The sequence below is a fragment of the Musa acuminata genome, chromosome BXJ3-10 (assembly GCF_036884655.1).
Source record: "Musa acuminata AAA Group cultivar baxijiao chromosome BXJ3-10, Cavendish_Baxijiao_AAA, whole genome shotgun sequence".
Classification (NCBI taxonomy): domain Eukaryota; kingdom Viridiplantae; phylum Streptophyta; class Magnoliopsida; order Zingiberales; family Musaceae; genus Musa; species Musa acuminata.
In genome coordinates this window covers 31,482,308-31,505,313 of record NC_088358.1, presented here as the reverse complement: position 1 = coordinate 31,505,313, position 23,006 = coordinate 31,482,308, and the positions used below count along the sequence as shown (strand labels likewise).

Here is a 23,006-nt window from a genome sequence, read left to right as displayed (position 1 = left end):
GAGTTGCACCAGTTTTCAGTGATTAATATGGGAAATCCTCAGAGCCTTTCCCGTGGACAAAATAGACCTATTAGAGGTTTAAACCAAGGCATGTACCACGGACCATTCTCACCATCCGAACCCGCCAACGTCACGAAAAAGAGTCAAACGAGTGCCATCTCTTATTAGATCTTTGACTCGAATCTGCTATCCATGTACATAAAAATCTGGCCGAATCAGATGGTTTGATGTATGTTTGAATCAGAATTGATTCAATAATTGAACCAATCCGATCCAAGATCTGTTTCATGGTTTTCTTGATTGGACCGGCCAATCTCAGTAACTATCTTCTTGAAGAGATTCTGTCTCATCTTTTTATCTAAGCTTCAGGAATTTTACCCCCACTTTTTCTTTTGGTAGCAACCACATATGAGGGGCTGGTTTGTTCTTGATATATAAAAAACAATAATTTGGTCAGATTTAGAAAATTAAATAAAGGTTTATCACTTAAATATATGGTTAAATTAATTTATTTGAGTTAAAACAATATAAAATAACTTTGAATGTCTCCAATGTTCTTAGTATTACACTGAGTTTTTTCTAGGATATTAATATAAATTAACAGTTAATCTAAAGTGTTTAATGAACATTAATTAAAATGGCACTATGCAATTTTTTTTTGTTTTGGGGAAATATACATGATAAGCAAAATTTTAGAGACATCAATAGGCCTTCCGAGGTGTGTGTATATATATAGTTTTTGGCACAAAAAAAAAAGAGTGAGTGGGAGTAGTGAATGAGATGCCACTGTTTTGGGTCTAATGGTCAACCGACCAAACATAGTTTTACATTTCTTAAGTCCACTGAATCACATTGCTAGAGGCAATCTCTCCCCATTTAGCATGAATCATAAGCAGTCTCATGTGAGATGCTGTCCGATGCAGTCTTTTGGGTTGACTGATGGGACCAACCTATCAAAAGCCTAGTTGGTTGTATTCCGTAGTTTTCTGTTGGCCATCCAAAATAAGATGTGTCTGAGGTTGAGGAACTTGCAAAGGCCAAGCGTAGTTCATGAGCGCCATATAATTCACCTACTCCTTTGGGAAGAATATGTTTCACCAAAATGTTCTTGAAGGGTACATGAACTTATGGAGAAGAATCTTGTGACCAGCAGGCATGAATCATGTACTGATGACATTTTGTTGGACACTGAAACGGGATAGTTGTGTGCAGACGTTCTTCTGTATTCCCCTCCCCAACTATTTCTGTGAATGGCAATCATGTACGCTGTTGGCGTTTTCTTGAGGCTGATCCTGTCTAGTACAGTAGTAGGTAGACTACTGTGGACTCATCCATAGGTTGTTGTATTCCTAACCACTCCTAACGACAAAAATGGGTCCAAAAGGAATGTGCAACTCATCCTCGCAAAACTTTCATCCTGTCTTTGAGATATCGGTAAAAGTGAGTTCCTCCACCGAGGGATCGTCTTCTTCTTCTTATCTATATATGACTTGCTTACCCGCTGCTCTACTGCCCATAGTTCCCTCCATGCGTCCTCCACGCTATTACACTCGTTTCACACGCCATGGTCTCCGGCTTTACCCTGCTCAGCTTCACTTGCCATTGTCGCCTTTCCCTTCGCAACCATACTGCCCTGCTTTCGCTCTTGCCTGTGCCATCGCTGCTCGGCTCTACCCTGGCCTGAGGGGCAGTTCCCTGACCTTTATCTCGTCCCCATCGCCGGATGCCAGAAGGCACGGTGGCGTCGGAGTGGGAGATGATCATGATGTTCCTGGTCGCAATGCCGGGTAAGCTGTTGACGGGGGCTGGACGCGGCGGTGAGGTGTGTGGTGAGCGACGCGTTCCTGTTGATGCCGGGGGAGGTGGCGGAGGCAGCAGGGGTGCCGTGGGTCCCGCTGTACACGGACGGGGCCGGCCTCGCTCGCCGCCAATTTACACACTGAATTTGCTCCGCGACGTCCTCCAGGTGAGGGAACGAGGTATGTGCCATGTTCTCCGTCACCTTCTTGGGATGGCCGTGCATGTCGTGAATGTATGACATTTAAGGGTCAACAAAATCCCAATGGACACAAACTTATGCCACGATTACGCATGCAATGCCCATAAACATAAGAATAGCTTATTCGTATCTTTCATTGCTTGACGTAGCCGTCGTCCGCCGGGAGCAGCAGCTCCACTTCATTCCCGGCGTCTCCGCTCATCGAGTCTGCTACCTCCCCGAGGGCATCGTCTTCAGCCCCGTCGACTCCTCGTTCTCGTGCCTCCTCCACCGCATGGCCCAAAACGTCTCCAAAGCTGCCGCCGGCCTCGTCAACATTTGCGAGGGCCTCGACCCCGCCATCAACGCCGAGTTGGCCGCCAGCTTCGCCGACTACCTGCCATCGGCCCCCGCCACCTTTTCTTACCGCCCGTCATCCCCACGCGGGACACGAACCACTGTCTCCCCTGGCTGGATCGCCCCGCGACGGCCACCGTGGCCTACGTAAATTTCGGTTCGGTCGTGACCCTGCCGCCCTCCCAGCTGACCAAGCTCGCGGAGGGGTTGGAGGTCAGCGGGCGGCGTTCCTCTGGTCGCTCAAGGGCTGGCCGAGGAGCTTCTGACGCCGGAATTCTTAGACCGAACCGGGGGGGGGCCGGGGTCCCTCGTGGTAAGCTGGGCGCTGCAATCGGACGTCCTGCGCCACGCGGCGGTGGGAGCGTTCGCGACCCACTGCGGCTGGAACTCGGTGTTGGAGACCATCACGGCCGGTGTCCCCATGGTGCGCCGCCCCTTCTTCGGGGACCAAAGCATGAACGCGAGGTCCGTCTCCTTCGTGTGGAAGATCGGAGTCGAATTCGAAGGCTGAGCGATGACAAAGGAAGGGGTGACGAGGGCTTTGCACACAGTGTTGAAGGCCGAGGAAGGGAAGGGGATGAGGACGAAGGCGGCCGAGCTGAAGGCCATGACGACGCTCGCAGTGCAGCCCGGGGGAACCTAGTCGGTCAACTCTAACAGTCGTATGCAGTTCATTTCGTCAGTGTCACTGATGCCGGTAAACGTGAACGATACAATAATAACAATAATATACGTTATGTAATGTATTAAAAATATAATAAACTAAACAAACTCGGATCGAGTTTGGTTTCTCTATTTGATCTGTTTAAGTAACATTTATTTCTGGTCGATGATCTAACAAAGATTTTGGTGTTGACGGAGTCAACCATGTGACCCACCTAAATCGAGAACCTAAAGAGCGTGCGATTTAGTTGGACCGAACCTGTATGAGCTTGATTTTTTAGTTGGAACCGGTTTCAGTCAACGCCGAACCCGTTTGACTCTTTTTCGTGACTTTGGCGGGTTCGGATCCTCCACACGTCACTCCGCAGCCGTTTAATGTGCGAGTACTCGACGCATGTGGTGGTAGATTTGGGCAGCGGGATTTGTGGAACTCGATGCTTGGAGGTGACGTGGCACGCGATCCTTCCTGCGACTATAAGGTATCACGAGGTTAACCGTCGGCTTTCATGGACACCACAGGTTCGTTGGCTTTCTCGTATTTATACGCGCGTTGTCCCATAGCTGCAATCATCACCACCGCTTAACTCGCGATCCTTCGGACTGCTCCGCTCTGCCGCCATGACCGCTGTTCACCGCTCCCCCGCCCAGCCTCACGTGGCCTTCGTCGCCTTCCCCTTCGGCACCCATGCCGCGCCGCTTTTTGCCCTCGCCCGCGCCATCGCCGCCGCGGCGCCGGGTGCCGCCTTGTCCTTCCTCAGCACCGCCCGGTCCCTCGCGTCCCTCCCCCAAGCCCGGGGGCTCGGAAACATCCGCCTCGTCCCCATCGCCGACGGAACGCCCGAATCTTCCGCGGAGCCGCCTCCGGCGAGCGAGCAGGCGAAGATCGGGATGTTCCTGGCCGCGATGCCGGGGAGCCTTCGGGCGGGGATGGACGACGCGGTGGCGGGGGCGGGCGGGGCGGCGGTGAGCTGCGTGGTGAGCGACGCCTTCCTGTGGATGGCGGGAGAGGTAGCGGAGGCGGCGGGGGCGCCTTGGGTCCCGTTGTACACGGGCGGCCCAGCGTCTCTCTCCGCCCATTTCCACACCGATCTCCTCCGCGACACCATTGGGGTTGGCGAACGAGGTAAAGTACCCTTGTCCTCCTCGATGGTAAGTACAAGAGAGGCTTGCGGGTCGACAATCCCGATGCAAACGCCATGGTTGCACTTACCAAAGTGTCGTATGAACTTGCAAGTCTTCCTTCCATGGTCACCTAATTTTGAGCATTTATGAGAAAGCTGACAGATACCCAAATGACACCAAGATTTCTTCGCTTCGAATTAAATTCAATGTGCTCTATCATGTGATATAAAAAGATCAATTAGGTTATGTGGAGGAGTTCGTAGCCACTCAATTAGGTTGCTCACAACACCAGAAGGAGGTTTGGCTTCTTAGCATTTATTTGAGTTGGCCTTTCTATAGTGATTTACCAACCTCCATTGCCACTGCTGTCCTTCCTACTGTATCAACCTTCGTATTTTTGCCTTCTTAGTCCATGCAAAGACGATATTTATTTAGAACGAGATTAATGTCTATAATCATCGATTAAATTGGCATGGCATATCATATTTTTCATGCATTAATGCTATTTGAACTTGTTCCATGTAGCCATCGCCCGTAGCAAGGAGCAGCTCCACTTCATTCCCGGCCTCTCCGCGCATCGAGTCTGTGACCTCCCCGAGGGCATCGTCTTCGGCCCGCTCGACTCTCCGTTCTCCTGCCTCCTCCACCGCATGGGCCAAAGCGTCGCCAAAGCCGCCGCCGTCCTTGTCAACACTTTCGAGGGCCTTGACCGCACCATCGACGCCGAGTTCTCCGCCAGCTTCTCCAAGTACCTCCACATCGGCCCCCTCCACCTCCTCGTGCCTCCCGCCGGCCCCACGCCGGACACGCACCACTGCCTCCCCTGGCTGGACCGCCACGCGCCAGCCACCGTGGCCTACGTCAGCTTCGGCTCGGTCATGACTCCCCAGCCGGCGGAGCTGGCCGCGCTGGCCGAGGGGTTGGAGGCCAGCGGGGCGGCGTTCCTCTGGTCGCTCAAGGACCACGCGAGGGAGCTCCTGCCGCCGGGATTCTTAGACCGGACCAAGGAGAGGGGCCTCGTGGTCAGCTGGGCGCCGCAGTTGGACGTCCTGCGCCACGCGGCGGTGGGTGCGTTCGTGACTCACTGCGGCTGGAACTCGGTGTTGGAGGCCATGACGGCCGGCGTCCCCATGGTGTGCCACCCCTTCTTCGGGGACCAAAGGATGAACGCGAGGTCCGTCTCCCTCGTGTGGAAGATCGGAGTCGAATTCGAAGGCGGAGCGATAACGAAGGAAGGGGTGTCGAGGGCTTTGGGCACTGTGCTGAAGGGTGAAGAAGGGAAGCGGATGAAGGCGATGGCTTGCGAGCTGAAGGCCATGACGACGCGTGCAGTGCAGCCTCAGGGGAGTTCGTCGGTCAACCTTAAGAGACTGATGCAATTCGTTTGATGTCAGTGTCTCTGATGCCAATAATAATAATAATTATTATTATTATTTAATAATATTATAATCATGGCACAGGAATATTTACGTAAACATGGGAGACACGTACGTGCAGAGCGTACGTGCGTACGTTTCCTTTATTACTCTCAGGCCCCTCAGAAAATAAGTAAATCGGGATCGGTACTCACTGTCATTAAACACAGGCGCACGCTTAGCGCATTGTTACGAAAAGATCCCTGTCATTATTTGTTTCTCACTTTACTTCCTGTTTGTGCTTTTTCACGTACGATTCGTTGTCATAATAAAGGTTGACTGGGAAAAAGATATAGGAAGGGCTCTTTCATAAATATTGTAAATGACAGTGGCCTCATTGCTAAGTCGAACGCAGGCGTGAGATAACAACCTTATCTCCGCCGTCCATTTCAAGACTCCTTAAACTTCGGACGTCCCCCGCACCAAAAAAAGGGCAGCGATTTTTACTACCTACTATTAACTTACCCTCGCGCGTACAAACCTAATGATCGGACGTTAATGTGGGCTCCACGGGAATCACGAGGATTAGAATCTGCCGGGTGATTTTTATGGATGGTTGAAAAGTATATTTTTTTAAAGAAAACCTTCTATATAAGCGCCCCCTCCCTCTTCGATTCCTTCTTTTCCGCCAAGTCTCAACAAAGATTCCCCCTTTTAATTAGCTGATACAGACTCCAGCGATTTGGAACTTGGAGGCCTGCGGGGTTTAAGGTTAAGGAAGATGCCGATTCCGTGAGGGGTGGGGTTGGTTCTTGATGCGGCTTCATGGCGGAGTGCGGAGCTGAATCTTCCTGGAAGAACGAGTTCCTGTTGGGGATGCGGGTGCTGGCCGTGGATGACGACAGGGTGTGCCTCCGGCTGCTCGAGACCCAACTCAAGGAGTGCGGATACCAAGGTATGGGTTCTTCTTCTCCGCTGTTGTTGTGTAGTAGTAGTAGTAGTAGTTGTTGTTGTTGCTGTTCCAAGATGTGTGGTTGGATTCTATCCAAGATTGGGGTTTGAACTCCGATCTTGGTTTCGTTATTCCTGTTTCTGTTGTTCTTTAGAGAGTCGTGGATGGTTTCTTGGTTGTTACTTGTGTCGGGCTTTGAAAGGCTTCGTAGAAATTGGCTTATCTGAATTTGATGATTCGCGGAGATGGTTGCGTGCCAATTAATCTAAAACAACGATTTAAACGAGCAAAAGAAAAGTGTGCGTGGATATTAGGGTTCGACAAAGTCATGTGAATATAGAATTTTGTTGAGCTCTAAACAATATTTTCTTTTGGTATTTTGTTTTATGTTTTAGTGTTTCTCTTCTTTTAATATACTATGGGCATTGATTTATCATATAAGCTTTTTGATTGAATGATTTCTTGAAACCCAAAATTGCTATTTCTTTTATGAATTACCAATAGGGACATTGGACTTTTCTTAGCCATGCCGCTTAGTAAGTGATTCAATTTATGAGAGATATAGTGAACAAGGTCCTTGTACCTGTTATGTAGTCTTTGTGATAATGCAATTATTGCATCTTCAAGTTGTTGGTTGGAGGAACAGATAAGAAGGGTCTTTGAATGCATTAAGCATTTACTGCCAGAATCACAAACTTCAAATATTTTCTAGATGCAGAAACATGTATAGATACCATAAAGGACAATGTAGTTCCGACCTGCTTAGCTGTGCCAAAATTTACCCTCAAGAACTTTACTTTTCAACTCAAATGTGGTCAGCTTCTGCCGGATTCTTCACAAAAAAAAAAAACTTGATTCATCGTACAATGTGACATATTAAACACATCCTCTCCATTTTCATCAACCTTCTCTGCTTTAACCTTGAATTTGACAGTGCAGTTCCAACTTGTTCCGACTCCATTTTTTTTATTTCGGTGCCACATGCAGAATCTATGTTTGGTTTTTCCGGTAAATGTCATGTGAAGGCACCAAAATTATACAAAATTATAGCACTGCTTTGCAATCACCTGCTGGTTTCTTGAAACTTGCTGTTCTTTAACCCTAACCTTTATCCATCAAATCCCTGTTTTGATGTTTATTTCCCTTTCTGGGTTGTTTTGTTCTACATTGATATCTGAGAACGAGATTAATTATTAAGTTCTGCTGCATAACAATTATTTCTCAACATCGATTATCAATACATTACTATACTGTATATACGTAAGGAGACTTATCATGAACAGACTTACTCTAATATTCATTAATGATGTACAATATGCAGTTACTGCAACACAACATGCATTGACAGCTTTAGAACTTCTAAGAGAGAACAAAGACAATTATGATATTGTGATAAGTGATGTTCAAATGCCCGATATGGATGGCTTTAAGCTTTTAGAGATCATCGGTCTTGAGATGGACTTGCCTGTCATCAGTAAGTGGACGCATTATGTTATTATATCTTTTTTCCTTAGTTTTGTAAATCTAATACCATATTTATTTTAGTGTTATCTGTGAAGAGTGAAACCAGTTACGTGATGAAAGGTGTACTGCATGGGGCTGTTGACTACTTGGTGAAACCTGTTAGGCTTGAGGATCTCAAGCTCATATGGAAGCATGTAATCAAGAAATCACTGCTCGTTAAGAAAGAGAGCAATGACCCTAGCAACACTCATATTCAGAAACAGACGGCAGATAATGATCGGTACTCAATAACAACAGGAAAATCCATGGATAAAATAAAGGAAAAAGAAGATTCTGCTCATGAAAACTCAGATGGTGAACCATCAAAACAGAAAAGGCAAAGGGTTTCTTGGTCTGCAGATTTGCATACTCACTTCGTCAAGGCTGTCAATCATCTTGGCTTAGATAGTAAGACATGAATGTGAATTGATTGGTTAGACTGAAAATTTCTGTTCAACTCTTAAATGACTTCCATTTTACAGGGGCAGTACCAAAAAAGATACTTGACCTCATGAATGTTAAAGGACTTACTCGAGAAAACATTGCGAGTCATTTACAGGTCCAATTAAGTCAACTACTCTCAACTCATGCTCTCATTAGAAATATCTAAAGCCTTGCTCCATTACATTGGTATCCCTTGCGCATGTAGATATCTACAATTTTATATATTAGATCTGAAAGTTCTAGTATAACAAATTGTAATCCGTCATGGAAGTTTCAAATTCAAACTTAGGCATGAACTGTTGACGTCCTTATTTCATCGCGACTTAATTATCAAGTAGCTTATATGTTTCTTCATGTCCTGTGACTCAGAAATATAGAAAGACACTTAAGAGGAATGGAATAGGATTGCAACAACAACATTGTGGTGGTCCTCATCCACATGGTTTTGGTGTGAATTCTCCAGGTTCTGTTATCTTGTCTTTTAATCCACAATTTCATGCTAAACTAAATTTTCTTGAAGAACATGGATTGAATGAGTATCAAAAAGATAGTATGATGATCTCATCAGGCCCCTCCTGGTATACCAACAGCAGTGCGGCCCCTTCACCATTCCAGCATTTTGCATCATTTCCTCAAGCAGGTCGTTTCAAAATGGAACAAGATGGGTATTCATCAAATTCTATGGGAACCGAAAGAGCATATCCTCTCTCAGGATTTAAAAACTTGACCTATCAATCTCTGAGACCAACATTAGATCAAGTTGAGTGCTCCATGAAGAATTTTCACCAAAATTCCTTGATTGTTGGTGGAATTTCTTGTCCAGATTCATCTTCCCAATTGCATCATCCACCAAATGAAAATTCTTTTGAAACATTGCTTGAGAATAACAATGCAGGACTTGATGCCTCAGCCAAGCTGAATCCAGTTATGCCTAGTAAGTAACTTAGATCATGTAGCATATCTTATTTCTTGAAATCTCTTTTTGATATTTATTTACCTTTTATAATCTCTTTTCAACTATGGTTTATCTTTCTGCTGTGTAACATAAAAAAATATTTTTTTGATGATGTAGCAGGTCTAGATATGTCAGCCCAAAGCAGCAGAGATATGTTGGACATGCAGATATATGATGGAGACACGTTTGAAGATACTTTCCAATCAGACTTCGCAAAGCATCAACCTGAGGATTCTTCAATCGAATCACTATTTTGCCTTGACAAATGCAATTCTATGGATGACCTTAATACAGTCCTCAAGCAGGTATTCCATTTAATGAGTTCTTTCATCTGTTGGTGGTGGCTGTATTTTCAACATCTAGATGAACTTAAATTATGAACTCATCAAAATGTCTTTCAGATATGCATATCTTATTTTTACCAAGATAGTTAATTCCGAGGCTTTGCTTTTTTTAGTAAAGATATGAAATACTTTAGTTTGTTTCTTAATGCAATGTTTCATTTTTCACATTCTTTTAAGCGTTCTCAATTAGTCGCTCATAGTGGTTTTCTATATGTGGTTTTCATTATGTATCACGGTGATCATTATCATAATAGAAGAAATATGAAACAGTAAACTTTTTAAGAACGAAGAATAGAGTCAAATCGCATTGTCATGCTTCTCCCTTTTGGTGCCATAGCAAGGATCAAAGTTCTGGTGCTAATGCTGTTTGTTGTTCCTATTTTGAACACTTTGACTTACCAAGCGTTCATTTGTTCTTTCAGCCTCATCATTCACGGAATCCTGATGTCACTTCAATGCTTTTGTTTACAACCATTTGTTTGATCTCCTGTCTCAATGTTAAACTACACCTGCTTATCAAATACCTGTAGAAAGGAACTGATCATTTTTTGAGTTGCAAACCTGGAAATAGCAAGAAGATTTTATATGCTGCTTCCCTTAATTGGTTTCACCGGGCATTGTCAGAGACTTATTCCCTTCTTATAGCTGCCAGGCCATATTTGCATGAGCAGTTATTTAGAATCTATGATTCGTTTGGATCATTTAAGCAAAGCTATAAATAGCTAGAAGCTTTTATATGCTACTAGTAATCTTTGTTCGTTTCACCTGCCATTCTCATAAGGTTGAAGCTACCGCTTTCAGCATATGCAGTTCTTTAGAATCTATTATAAATTCTGATATTTTATTAGCCAATATTCAAGTCATCATATTGCCTAAAACCCATCTAATTTTTGTTGCCTTTACGATATTGGCTTGTCTACGTTAGTTTCAGCAGCAGTAGGGATGGATGAGAGAGGCGGCCACCGAACAGAGGTTGCTATCATCCCACCAGCTTAATCAGTCGACTGCGGCTATTTTATCACTAGATTTGAGGAATTCCTGCAAATTGAATATTGATTTGTAAATAATCTGCCCCATTTTTTGTATTTTGTTTTTTTTGTTTTTTTTTTTGTTTTATTTGACAGATTACAACGGTTAGGAGTTTTCTGTGAAGAATTTTTGACACAATGTGATCCCCAATAAATTATGTTAGCGAAATGTCATCCCCAATAAATTATTTTCAGCATGGCAATATGACGCTGTTTGATAGCAGAAAACATAGAGAGTACAGGAATGATCAGAAGAAGCAGGCATGCAGAGAGCTAGTAAGAAGTAGGTGGCCAAGGAGGAAGAAGAGACTACTGCAGCTGTCTGCTGCAGTCAATGGATGTGGTAGAGCTTGGAGGGCTTGAGGCCCTGTGTGACGTTGAAGTAAGCCAGCGTCGCCGCCCACCGGGGGTTGTCCTTGAGGCGGTGCACCACGATGGTGTCGGGGATGAAGGGGCGACTGTAGCAGGGGCCATTGTCGTAGTAGATGTCGTACATCCGGGGGTTCACGTCCACCCGGTTCTTCCCCCGGTTGCCGTCCCTGAGCCAGTAGGCGAGCACCACGTCCTCCCCCAGCGGGTGGTGCACCTTGTTGTTCCTGGGGATCTCCGACTCCAAGATCCACTCCACCAGATCCCACGACAGCGCGTACGCCATCCCCGTCATCCACCCGTCCGGATCCGAGATGTTCTTGCAGGGGATGTAGAAACCCATGTACAGGTCGTCCCTCGGCATCTCCTTGAGCGTCTGCGCCAGCGCGTCCACCCTTATGTACGAGTCGTCGTCCGCCTTCAGCACGTAGTCGTAGGGCGGCTTCCCTCCCCCGGTGCCGTTGAACAGCTTCGGCATGCTGGAGAAGTAGGTGAAGGTCTTGCCGTCGTTCAGGTTCTCGGCGCAGTCGAGGATCACGATGTCGTCGTAGCGCAGGATCTCCAGCGCCACCAGCACCCGCTGCTCCTCCTTGGTCAGGTTGCACAGCACGAAGCGGACGTCGACGCGGGCGTTGATGCTCACGCTCGGCTGCAGCGCGTACGCGTTGCGGAGCAGGTGCCGCCGCTCGTACGTCTCCGGCTTGGTAAGGATCCCGACGAAGATGCGCAGCTCCGGCTCGAGCGGCGCCGCGGCGGCGGGGTCAGCCAGGTCGGAGCGCCGCGGCTCGCAACCGCCCGGGACCAGCGACTGCAGCCACGACTCGTCGGGCTGGACGACGAGGAAGATGACCGCGATCAGCGATATCGGCAGGAGGACGAAGGCGGCGGTGGACGCCTTAGGGAGGATGAAAGAGATCTCCGGCGCAGGGAAGTGATGTTTCTTCATCGTTGGTGCTACCCGGTGGGGAGGCCTCGAAGTCCATACGGACACCCACACCAATATAATGAAACAGTTTGGACCGTTGACTCTCATCTCCCAGTGATCAAGTCAACTTTTCGGGAGGAGCGACGCCGCGGATCCGACCTTGCCTTCCACACCGATGCCGCGCCTGCAAGTGCGCACGGCACATGCAGTCACCGGAGCTCAAGAAAGCTTTCCTCCAACCATCCCCGCGAGGGGTTCGCATCGCACGTATGTTGACGTTGGCTTAGGAAAATAACACAGCAGAACAGAAGACGCATTAAAATTCTGATATAGAGAAATCGTAGGGTAGCTTAGACTCCTATTTCTATTTAGCATCTACACGTAATATATACATATATACGGATCCCATGAACAGGCACGTGCATGCCGAAAGGTGTATAAGAATCATGCCAAAATGATCGTGATGCGGAAACGTAATAGATTATTACGTGATATATGTTGTTTAGTTCTTCAAAAAGGTTGTAGATAATAAATTTTAGTGAATTAATCCTTTTTGCATATAGTCGAAATAGTTGATCCTTATATGTTTTGCTAGTGATATCAGACGTGAATGATTCTGATAGTCATACTTCTCGATTGATTGATGTCGGAGTAAATATAATTATCGATACTTTAATTGTTAATCTAAACTTTGATTATCTGACATAGAGGGTGATCTGGATCTAATCATGACCCTTTTTGAGTTTTGTCGATGGATTAGGATATTCCTCAAAAGCAACAAGTATATTGGATGATAGTAGGAAACAGAGACATGGTTAAGGATAACAATAGTAATATATATCATTTAGTAATTAATTAGTTACTAAATGTTTCATTGACCATTTCCTTCTCACACCACAAGTAGGTTCCCAACCCTTATGGTATATATAACTCTCATCGCAATCGATATAGTCCTCGCTCTAAGGCGCAATCTTCTTTCGTCCTTCCTAGTACTATCTCCTCCAACCACCTAACAACTATATCTTCTTCCTCCTCTAGCTCTCAACCTATAAGACTCACTCGATTTATGTAGCAACTATGAACCCCTTTAGACACTCCAAAGGTGGTAACTTTGTATCATAGCGAACTTAATTTGCCAACATTCTTTTCATATACAATCTACTAGGCTACGACATAGTTCTCTCAATTATCCATCCGAAAATATTCAAATACTAGAAGAATCAATCTTAATTGCAAATTCTAATCATAAATTACAATTATTATGTAAGTCGTTCTAGCCTTAATTACTAGCTTCATAGCACCACTAATATGCAATAAGCATGGTCTAAGTTATAAACAATCTTTGTCAATGCTCTTGCATCACCTCAACTAGGTCACTAATCAGCTATAAAAATTTCATATTATTTCTCAATACAGTCCTATAATATACTATGAAAATATCAGTACTATCTATTTATGTGTCAATCTGATTTTTCACTCACACATGAAATATATTATCATCGATTTTTACTTTATTAGATATTAAGTTATCATACATGAACTACTTATTTTTTTATATTCACACTTTTGACCAACTAACATACTCTTTTATAAAGTCTCTCGCTCGTAGAATATTTTAGCTACTTCAGTCCAAGATTGACAGTATTAATGAAAACTCAATCTTACGAGGATATGATAAAACATCATGATAGAGGTAAATATGAAATAACAACTTTGTATTTCTTATATATTCTAATCCTCAATCAATATATGATTTATAATCGATTATAATAATATATATACATGATACATTAGAAAAATCTTTTTCTCTACATAATTACTCTAAATTATTCATTGACTCCATTAATTACTCTAAAGTATGAAAGAAACTTTCATGAGAGATGCTCTCGATATAAGAATCCAAATTACTGATGTGTCGGACAATCAGACTCTCTCTCTCTCTCTCTCTCTCTCTCTCTCTCTATATATATATATATATATATATATATATATATATATATATATATATATATATATATATATATATATATATATATATATATATATATATATAAAGAAAGGAAGAGACAGAGAAATGGTATAAATCTGAAGAAGTTATTGCTTCAATTGATAAATATTGTAGAGGTTGGAAGGTCTCAACCCCACGGTGAGGTTGAAGTAATCCAAAGTCTTCGCCCACTTGGTGTCGTTCTTCAGCTTGTGCACCGCAATGGTGTCCGGGATGAAGTCGTGACTCCAACATGGCGTCGGCTCTTCGTAGTAATCGTACATCCTGGGGTTCATGTCGAACCTGTTCTTCCCCAGGGATGCATCCCTCAGCCAGCTCGCCAGTACCACGTCCTCGCCGTGCGGCGGAAGGGTCTTGTGGTTCCGCGGGATCTCCGACCTTGCGATCCACTCCACCAAGTCCCACGACAGCGCGTACGCCATCCCCGTCATCCATCCCATCCGATCCGTGATGTTCTTGCACGGGATGAACAACCCCATGTACAGATCCTCCCTCGGCATCCCGTCCAACGTCTTCGCCAACGCATCCAGCCGTATGTAGGTATCGTCGTCCGCCTTCAGCACGTAGTCGTAAGCCGGCTCGCCGCCGGTGCTGCCGTTGAAGACCCCCGGGAGGTTGGAGAAGTACGTGTAGGTCTTGCCCTCGTTCATGTTCTCCTCGCAGTCGAGGATCATGATGTCGCCGTGGCGCAGGATCTCGATGGCCACCAGGACTCGCTGCTCCTCTGTGGTAAGGCCGCAGAGGACGAAGAGGATGTCGATGCGGGCATTGACGGTGAGGTTGGGCTGGAGGAAGTAGGCATCGCGGAGGAGGTGGCGGCGCTGGTAGGAGTCCGGGACGGTGAGGACGCCGATGAGGATCCGCAGCTGGGGATCCGGGGCCGGCAAGGCCACGGGATCGAGGAAGTTGGTGGAGCGCAGGCGCCGGGGCTCGCATCCGCCCGCGACGAGGGACTGGAGCTGGAACTCGTTGGGGTAGACGGCGAGGAAGACGAAAGCTGTGAGCAGCATCGAGAGGATGACGAAGGCTGCGGTGGATGCATTCGAGAGGGGAATCCTCGGCGCAGGGAGGTGAAGCTTCTCCATTGCCAATGGTGGCAGCCCAAAACGCTGAAGAGCTAATTATATACACATGACGATCGACACGCCCACGGCGCTCGGCCGTCGATCTTGGCTATCTTAATCACAATCCTGAGATTACAGCCGTCAAATAAGATTGCCACTAAAAGGTTAACGTGGTGTATTCTGGTCAAAGACAAACACAAACGCTACGTGAGGACGACGAAGTGGGCATGTTGAGTTTTGCTCATTCTATTATATTGCTGTTGTCGGCGGTGGTCGTGTTAGATTGAAGCTGCGATTGGAAGAAATCTGTGTGGTGCAGTATGTGAATCCAACATCATCTATCATCCTCTCGCACGAACTACAAAGTATGATGTATAATATATAATTAAAGAATGAAACCAGATTCCTTGGCACGCAAGTCCATCGTCGGTTTTTCTGATTGTTTTTCAAAATATGTCCTCTGTTTTGATTTTTTTTTGTCTTCGAATAATATTTCTAATTAAAATAATATTTAAAATATTTCTTGCAACTCTAATGATATTTTTTGAATCGTTGTAGTTGTCGGGTAACTTCATGTCGTGGCCGAGTTACCAGCAATCCATTCCGAGTATACAAGAATGTTAACGTGGTATCTTGGTCGAAGAATGTCAACTCAAGACTAGATTGGGACGTCGTTCGCCTGATCCACCCGAGGTGGAGTTGAGGGTCATTCCTTTTCTTCGAACGGTAGGCTCCTGCACACAGATCGAAGTCGATAGAAGATTTTCCGACTCGATCCATTCGATAGTTAAATAAGTAAAGAGAGGATTTGAGAGTATTCGGGTGTTTGAGGTCCGACCTCCTTGGTGTATTGTTCGATGGTTAAGTCATTGAACGTCATTGTATACAATTGCTTGATGGTCGCAGACGTCTCAAGTGGTTAGCCCCGTACGCTAGGCTCAGGCCGACCTCTCCGGTTTTGCACTATGCGGCACCATCTTGCACTTCTTGATCGCTTAGTACCGGGCGATGCTGCTCCGTACAACCTTGAGCAATGTAGATGGATTATTCTGTCGTAGTCCCTGCGGCATCGAGTTGATCAAGATGTAACTAAGGCCCAAATAAGCTGTAGAGTGGATCAAACACATTGGGCTCATCTACTTCTTGCCTTGATGAGCCTTCTTATTTCCTCAATCCGCTTAGAAGGGTAACTTCCGACGAGACTTCTTGTACAACTCGTGTTGTCCGATCTTGTACTGTGCAACATCGCCCTATAATTTTCGAGTCGCTAAGTATTGGGCACCATCGCTCCATATAGATCCAATGTTGAGTCGACGCACCACATTGGCTCTAGAATGCCACGCTAGCTTCATCGTGGCGGACGACGTATTTTATGAGATTGATGTCAGAATATGCCATATCAATAGCATTTTTATTTGGATCATTTATAGTTTTTTTATTGAGGTGCTAAAAATAACATAAAGCTATTGAAAAAAAGAGTAACATAAACCTTTTGGAAAAAATACATTTTTATTTGAGGGAAATCGCCGTTGTCTTTTAAGATTGGAAAAGACTCGGCCGAATCATTCAATAGAAACACATATAAAGAGAGACGAGAGAGAGACGCGGAAAAGAAATAAGAGGGGCAATCGTGTCGGTCAATATGGTGAGAGATCTGAAGTCTCGAGATTGTGTGTCACGTTGAAGTACTGCAGCGTCTTCGCCCACTTCATGTTGTCCTTCAGCTTGTGGACGGCGATGGTGTCGGGGATGAAGGCATGGCGGAAGCAATTGTCCGGCCCCTCCGGGTAGTCGTACATCCTTGGGTTCGTGTCGATTCTGTTCCGCCCTCGACCTGCCTCGTTCATCCACACCCCCACCATGATGTCCTCCGGCCCCATCATCTTCCTCCTCGCCAGCTCCGACGTCGAGATCCACTCCACCAGGTCCCATGACAGCAGGTAGCCCATCCCTGACATGAATCCTTCCTCTGTTCTGTGGCAGGGGACGCGGAGCCCCAGGTAGAGGTCCTCCCTCGGCAGCGTTCTCAGCGTCTCGGCCAGGTTGCCCAGCCGGTAGTATGTGTCGTCGTCAGTCTTGATGACGTAGTCGTAAGGCCGCCGGTCGTCGGCGCCGCCGAGAGTCCTCGGCAGGCTGGAGAAGTAGTTGTATGTCTTGCCGTCGTTCACGTTCTCGGTGCAGTTGAGGATCATGATGTCGCCGTAGAGCATGATCTCCATGGCCACCAGCACCCGCTGCTCCTCCTTGGTGAGGTTGCAGAGGACGAAGCGCACGTCGACGAGGGCTTTGCCGATGAGGCTGGGCTGCTGGAGGAGGTAAGCGCGGCGGACGAGGCTGCGACGCTCGTAGGCGTCGGGAACGGTGAGGACTCCGAGAAGAACCCGGAGGTCGGGACTCGGGGGGGAGGGCGAGGCCACGGCGCCGACGAACCTGGGGGCACGCAGAGGTCTGGGTTCGCACCCGCCCGTCACGATGGACTGGAGCCGTAGATCATTAGGGTAGACGACCAGGAAGATGACAGCTATCAGCGAGACTGTAAGGAGGAGGACGAAGGCGCCGGCGGCTGCTCTGGTGACGGAAATCGCAGGGAAGGAGATCTTCTCCATGGTCGAGAGCTGGAAGCAATTAGAGTATACGTGATACTGGACATGAAAGAGTAGGTAGAAAAGGCCAAAGGAAGCTTCGTTTTCTCCGTCTCTTGTCTTCCACGCTAACTCTGCATATAAGAATATTTCTCGTGACACTATCCGTCTTTAAGAATCGTAGTGAGATGATTAACCACGCCTATTGGGGTAGAAGACTCACGTTCATCATGCTTTGACTCGGGAGGAGAGAGAACTCGCCTGAGTTCCTTGAAATCAATGACCTCGTTCAAGGTTTCCACGTCCATCTCATTGGCAGCTCAGAACTTCTCTGTGGGCGTCTTGCTGCTGCTTCACCCATGGATGAGACATTAAAACAAACACATGGAGGAAGGTTCTTTGATCGAGTTCTTCGTATAGGGCTCTGTTATATATATAGAGCTTTGGTAAGTGGGAAAGCACATGCCAAGGCTTTCGAAATTGGATCCCTGTGACATGTCTCCCTAAGTATGCCACCACAAGCCAAAGGAATTGCGGACTCATCCAATTATTTTTGTGATTGGATACTACATATATCATGTTGGTTTGGGTCGTAATCAAGTTGATGCGTGAACGATTGAATGAGTTGGACTTTTATGATCGAGTGGACCAAATGGTCATATTCAATAATGGAATTGATTGAAAATGTAATGTTTTAGATTTCTTTCATAATATTTTTATTTTCTACCGACCATGCACATTATTAGTGTTCGAATCAGTAGCTTAATGTACAGAATCTAATCTTTTATCCACATGGAATGATTTCTGAGACCTCATCTCGGTTTATTGACCACATTATTGGATCAGATACCGATTCTCATCGGTAATGGTTCCTCATAGCGGATCTACGAGCTTATTAGTTTTGGGTTTAGATGGATCCGAACCAAATCCGACCCGTTAACTCCACGTACAAAATCCTCAATCCGCCAGTCGTTGATGTCACCAATCGCAGCAGAGGAAGAGTTTGCGATCGGCGGCCATGTCGGGGCGGGGTAAGGGAGGAAAGGGGTTGGGGAAAGGCGGCGCGAAGCGGCACCGCAAGGTCCTTCGCGACAACATCCAGGGGATCACCAAGCCGGCCATCCGCCGCCTGGCGAGGAGGGGTGGCGTCAAGCGTATCTCCGGCCTCATCTACGAGGAGACCCGCGGCGTGCTCAAGATCTTCCTCGAGAACGTCATCCGCGACGCAGTCACCTACACCGAGCACGCCCGCCGCAAGACGGTCACCGCCATGGACGTCGTCTATGCCCTCAAGCGCCAGGGCCGCACCCTCTACGGCTTCGGCGGCTAGACGGAGCCGTCTTTTCGCGTAAGGGGTTCGGTGAAGTGCTTGCCTTCTTGGATGAGTTAGGGCTTTATTTGTAACCTACATGTTCCTTGTTAGCATAGAAGTCGTTAGACGCTGCTCCTTTTAGACATCTCTTGCTGTTCATACTTTGTCGTCTTGTCTTCTTCGTTCGATGAAACACTTATTCGGATCTCATGCTGAAGCATATTTGTTTGATTGTGGGCTATGCTATGATTGTGTCTGTTCTTGTAGCTTCGAGAATAATGCGATTATAGGTACAAAGTAACGCTATCAACATGAAGATTATTATACACAGTCTCGTGGTTTACTTTTCGTGTGTAAGTCATGGGTGATCTGTTGTCTGTTTTAGTCGAATATATATGGTTCTTTGACAGCATTTTTCTTCCTTCGTAATTGATAGGATACTTTCTTTTAAGCAAATTTTGAAGCGATGTGGTTTGTTGTGTGAGGATGTGTGGTAGCAGGCGACAGTGATCATACACGATCGAATGAAGAAATGTCTTTGTATGAACTTGATTGAACAGATGTTGTTTTATCTAATTTTGAGTGATTTTGATGCGTTTAGGGTTAAACTGTGTTATGAGGTGTCAGTATCTATTTTTCTTAAGACTGGAAGTGTAGATGGTTGCTGGAGAAGTTATTGCTGAATGCAACAATTCTCATAGAGTATGATATTTTTATGTTTTGGTTTAACTGGGCAGCTTTGTGATGGATATGGTGATGCAGAGTTTTACAAGGTAATGAACACTGTTGAAATATAAGTTGTGCAATTCTTGTGAAGATAGACAATCAAGAATTATATTGGTTCACAAGGATGCTTGTTGAATACTTTGTTTTTATGTTCTGCATGGTTGGAAAGTCTCATGTGCTCCTTATATGACTGCAGATAATTTATATTTTCTCCCCGATATGAAAGCAGATATTTGCATATGCATTCAGACTTTCTATTAGTTATTTCCTTGAAATTAAGGTTCTGCTTGTTTTTATGGAAGCTAATGTTTCTGTGTTTGTTATCAACCATCAGGGGTTAGACAAATGAAATTGTTGGGAGTTAAATTAATGCTATTGCTAGAATTATTTTTCTTGTCTATGATATTTCTACATTACCTTCAATTTACATTATCATTGTGTATGTAGCTGTCGAAATATACCGCTCGTTCTTGTATTAGCAAAGAAAGGACCAGTTTGTTGAAGGGGTTCATGAAATTTGGTTTCCTTCTCACATTTGTTGGTACAAGGATAGTCTCTTGAACTTCAATGTGCAGCTGATGCAGAAAGAGAAAATTAGGTGGCTTCGACATGCATAACATCAAAAGTATTGACAGATGAGGGCACTGCATTGCAGGAAGAGGTGACAAGTATAATCCCAGATTAGTGACAACTTGTTGTCTCAGCTGAATGCCACAGTGAACGTACCCTTGTGATACCCATTGTTGTAATTACAAGAAAGGTAATGGATTCCCTTGACTGATCACACTAAGATGTAAAACATTAATTTTAATCATGATACGGAAACAAGATCAGGTTTAGATGCAAAGAGAAATGTCAGGTTTAGACTCAGAGAAATGTAGCAGTGGTCTGATACAGATGCAGAAACTAGTAGCAGGGAATGTTCAATATGTTTCACTGCGTGTTGTATTGATCATGTTGAAGCTCTTATTGAATGTACATTTTCTTGTAGGAAATTGATGAGTAATAAAAGGAGACCCACCGATCTCTTGTAATGGAATTTGATAGCTGGAATATTGCAAGAATTTGAGGACAAGAATCTGAAGTCACTTGATGCATTGCACCATTCTTATTAGCCATGCCAATATCTCAGCGATGAGATGATCAAGTTTGTCGCAAGCAAATCTTGACCTGCTTTTCTTGGGATGCTGGGTCCAAAATGAGGTACCTGAGCTAGTGAAAGATTCTTTTATTATCCCAGAAATTATTGTTGTTGCAGTGGAAATAATACTTGTATGTTCATCCATTAGATGGGGTGCTATACAGTCTTGCATGTTCATCATCAACTTGTGTTTTGCTTTAAACTTATCCACAGACTTCTGGTGCTCTAATTTCTAGAGAGGTCATGGACTTCCGCTCAAGTAGAGGTACTTGATCTCTTGCTCCAATTTATTTATTATGTTTGATACCATTCAACCTTTAGATTTATATTCTAATTCAACAATTACGAGTACTCTTGGTTTGGGTCCAGATCTGATGTTGCTTGCTTCCTTTCCAATGATGCAGGCCACCACTTCTTTGTTGGATATTGAGCCAAGGTAACCAACCTGTGCATGCATCTCATTCCAAGATCTCATTACTTGAGATCACAACTGTTGGTGTTTGACTTTATTACAACAGATGAGCATCCTGTCACCTTCCCAAGTATATATAAACTGTCATTTCTAATATTGCTAACTACTATTCCAGTCCAGTCGCGTAACCTAATAAAGAGAAGGTGAATTTTATAGGCTTTCACTGGTGAGAAATAGTTGTTGCAAACTATTTGTTGGATCAGAAACAATCTCTAGACTGTACGACAGTGCAGTGAAATCTGATGCCAGAACTTTTATTTTCCAAATTTATCATTGTAATTTATATTTGCTAAAATCTCCTTAGCATATGACTCTGCAACGTTCAATTTCAAGTAATTGGCTTTCAAAGATATCTGAAAATGAAAGTTGCCTTAAATCTTAATCCTATTTGGTAGGGATGGGAGGTTAATTATATATTATCCTTTGTAGTTATATATATTTTTTAATATTTTAATCTTTAGATTTAAAAAAATTATATTAAAAATTTTATAGTTATGAAAGTGATTTATTTATTTTTATTTATTTTTAATGTCGTTGGTTTTATTAATGGATGATACATCATGTGATAACATATGTGATATGAATGATATGAGAATGATAAATAAAATGATAATTTTAATGGTGGTGCCATGGTTGGTTGTTATGGAGGTGGTTAATGATAACACTACAATGGTTAGTTTTGTTGAGCATCGTTGTATCTCCTCTTACTCATCAGTTTTACATCGTTGTGCCTTCTTTTTCTCCTCTAGTGTCGTTTTGTGCCTATATTGACGAAGAAGAGGAAGCAAGTGAGGTATTTGCATCACCGATTACAATGAGTGAGAAGAGGAGGCAAGTGAGGAGGTAGGTGTTATAGGAGGAAGAGGAGGCATGTGAGACATCTGTGTCAGTGTCGAGCTTTGCCTCTTCATTCTCATCAGCCATTGCATTGTTTGGTATGGTGTTACATTGCCTCTTCGTTCTCAATGACTATTGCATCATTCGGTGCGACGTTGCACTAACTCTTCTACATTGATATCTCATCGCTTTGTCTCCTCTTCATTCATATCGACTATCGTATCATCAGAATGGGAGGAGGTAGAATAGTGTCACATTGGTGCAAATTTCTCATCTCTTTCTCCTTCAGTGTTACATCGTTTTGTTTTTTCTTCGTTCTCATTGATTATTGTATCGTTCAATGCAACATCGCACTTCCTCCTTTGCGTCTGCAATCATCGCTCTACATTCTCTTTGTTCTCACCAACGATTATATCGTTAGAGGAGGAAGAGGAGACAGAGCGGTACAACGTCGATGTACCTCACCTACCTCCTTTTCCTATTTTGGCATCGTATCGCTTTGCCTCATCTTCATTATTGTTGATGCAGTGTGCTGTGTTGACTCAAATGTCTCACATCATTCCTCTTCCTCCTCCGGTGTCGATACAAATGCATCATTGCTTTGCTTCATATTCTTCCTTGTTGTTGATGTGCGGATCGACATCTACAAGGTCGACAACTGTATAAAAATTTAAATATAATTTTTTTAAATAAAAAATAAATATTATAAAATATCTAACTATAAATGCTAATATGTAGTTAACCAAGCTGTCAATTGTTACGACCCCGAGAGATTTGTTGAACGAAGCACGTGCCAAGGATCTTAGCAATAGCAAAAGCGGAGGTAGACCAAACATGACATGACATGAGATGACACGAGCCAAGCGTGC

General features: G+C 44.8%; 6 protein-coding genes and 1 pseudogene across 6 annotated transcripts; 4 read left to right on the top strand and 3 right to left on the bottom strand.

Annotated features, from left to right (window-relative positions):
• Window positions 1-1,527: 1,527 nt before the first annotated feature.
• Window positions 1,528-3,259, top strand: LOC135651463 (anthocyanidin 3-O-glucosyltransferase 7-like; annotated as a pseudogene).
• A 151-nt stretch (window positions 3,260-3,410) lies between these two features.
• On the top strand, window positions 3,411-5,569 carry LOC135651048 (anthocyanidin 3-O-glucosyltransferase 7-like). The gene is made up of 2 exons (XM_065170835.1): window positions 3,411-4,121; window positions 4,646-5,569. The coding sequence occupies exons 1-2, from the start codon at window positions 3,617-3,619 to the stop codon at window positions 5,506-5,508; spliced, it is 1,368 nt and encodes a 455-aa protein (XP_065026907.1). The 5' UTR covers window positions 3,411-3,616; the 3' UTR covers window positions 5,509-5,569.
• A 604-nt stretch (window positions 5,570-6,173) lies between these two features.
• On the top strand, window positions 6,174-10,736 carry LOC135651322 (two-component response regulator ARR10-like). Its single transcript, XM_065171330.1, has 7 exons — window positions 6,174-6,430; window positions 7,749-7,901; window positions 7,973-8,338; window positions 8,413-8,489; window positions 8,744-9,308; window positions 9,450-9,634; window positions 10,599-10,736. The coding sequence occupies exons 1-7, from the start codon at window positions 6,301-6,303 to the stop codon at window positions 10,611-10,613; spliced, it is 1,491 nt and encodes a 496-aa protein (XP_065027402.1). The 5' UTR covers window positions 6,174-6,300; the 3' UTR covers window positions 10,614-10,736.
• A 151-nt stretch (window positions 10,737-10,887) lies between these two features.
• On the bottom strand, window positions 10,888-12,055 carry LOC135651323 (beta-1,3-galactosyltransferase pvg3-like). The gene has a single exon (XM_065171331.1). It carries the CDS (start codon window positions 12,014-12,016, stop codon window positions 11,033-11,035), a length of 984 nt encoding a protein of 327 aa, XP_065027403.1. The 5' UTR covers window positions 12,017-12,055; the 3' UTR covers window positions 10,888-11,032.
• A 2,034-nt stretch (window positions 12,056-14,089) lies between these two features.
• Window positions 14,090-15,088, bottom strand: LOC135651462 (uncharacterized). Its single transcript, XM_065171532.1, has one exon. It carries the CDS (start codon window positions 15,086-15,088, stop codon window positions 14,090-14,092), a length of 999 nt encoding a protein of 332 aa, XP_065027604.1.
• Window positions 15,089-16,531: 1,443 nt separating this feature from the next.
• Window positions 16,532-18,047, bottom strand: LOC135651826 (uncharacterized). Its single transcript, XM_065172307.1, has 2 exons — window positions 17,873-18,047; window positions 16,532-17,783 (listed from the first exon to the last, which is right to left on the bottom strand). Exons 1-2 carry the CDS (start codon window positions 17,955-17,957, stop codon window positions 16,705-16,707), a joined length of 1,164 nt encoding a protein of 387 aa, XP_065028379.1. The 5' UTR covers window positions 17,958-18,047; the 3' UTR covers window positions 16,532-16,704.
• LOC135651827 (histone H4) lies at window positions 18,030-19,304 on the top strand. Its single transcript, XM_065172308.1, has one exon. The coding sequence runs from the start codon at window positions 18,668-18,670 to the stop codon at window positions 18,977-18,979; it is 312 nt and encodes a 103-aa protein (XP_065028380.1). The 5' UTR covers window positions 18,030-18,667; the 3' UTR covers window positions 18,980-19,304.
• The last annotated feature ends 3,702 nt before the right edge of the window (window positions 19,305-23,006 follow it).

Bases quoted from the DNA above. Each gene is read 5' to 3' on its own strand.
- LOC135651048 (XM_065170835.1), top strand. From the start codon at position 3,617: ATGACCGCTGTTCACCGCTCCCCCGCCCAGCCTCACGTGGCCTTCGTC. The intron at 4,122-4,645 runs GTAAAGTACCCT...TGTTCCATGTAG, and splicing joins CATTGGGGTTGGCGAACGAG to CCATCGCCCGTAGCAAGGAG.
- LOC135651322 (XM_065171330.1), top strand. From the start codon at position 6,301: ATGGCGGAGTGCGGAGCTGAATCTTCCTGGAAGAACGAGTTCCTGTTG. The intron at 7,902-7,972 runs GTAAGTGGACGC...TATTTATTTTAG, and splicing joins GATGGACTTGCCTGTCATCA to TGTTATCTGTGAAGAGTGAA. The intron at 9,309-9,449 runs GTAAGTAACTTA...ATGATGTAGCAG, and splicing joins GCTGAATCCAGTTATGCCTA to GTCTAGATATGTCAGCCCAA.
- LOC135651323 (XM_065171331.1), bottom strand. From the start codon at position 12,016: ATGAAGAAACATCACTTCCCTGCGCCGGAGATCTCTTTCATCCTCCCT.
- LOC135651462 (XM_065171532.1), bottom strand. From the start codon at position 15,088: ATGGAGAAGCTTCACCTCCCTGCGCCGAGGATTCCCCTCTCGAATGCA.
- LOC135651826 (XM_065172307.1), bottom strand. From the start codon at position 17,957: ATGGACGTGGAAACCTTGAACGAGGTCATTGATTTCAAGGAACTCAGG. The intron at 17,784-17,872 runs GTGAGTCTTCTA...TCTTATATGCAG, and splicing joins CGAGTCAAAGCATGATGAAC to AGTTAGCGTGGAAGACAAGA.
- LOC135651827 (XM_065172308.1), top strand. From the start codon at position 18,668: ATGTCGGGGCGGGGTAAGGGAGGAAAGGGGTTGGGGAAAGGCGGCGCG.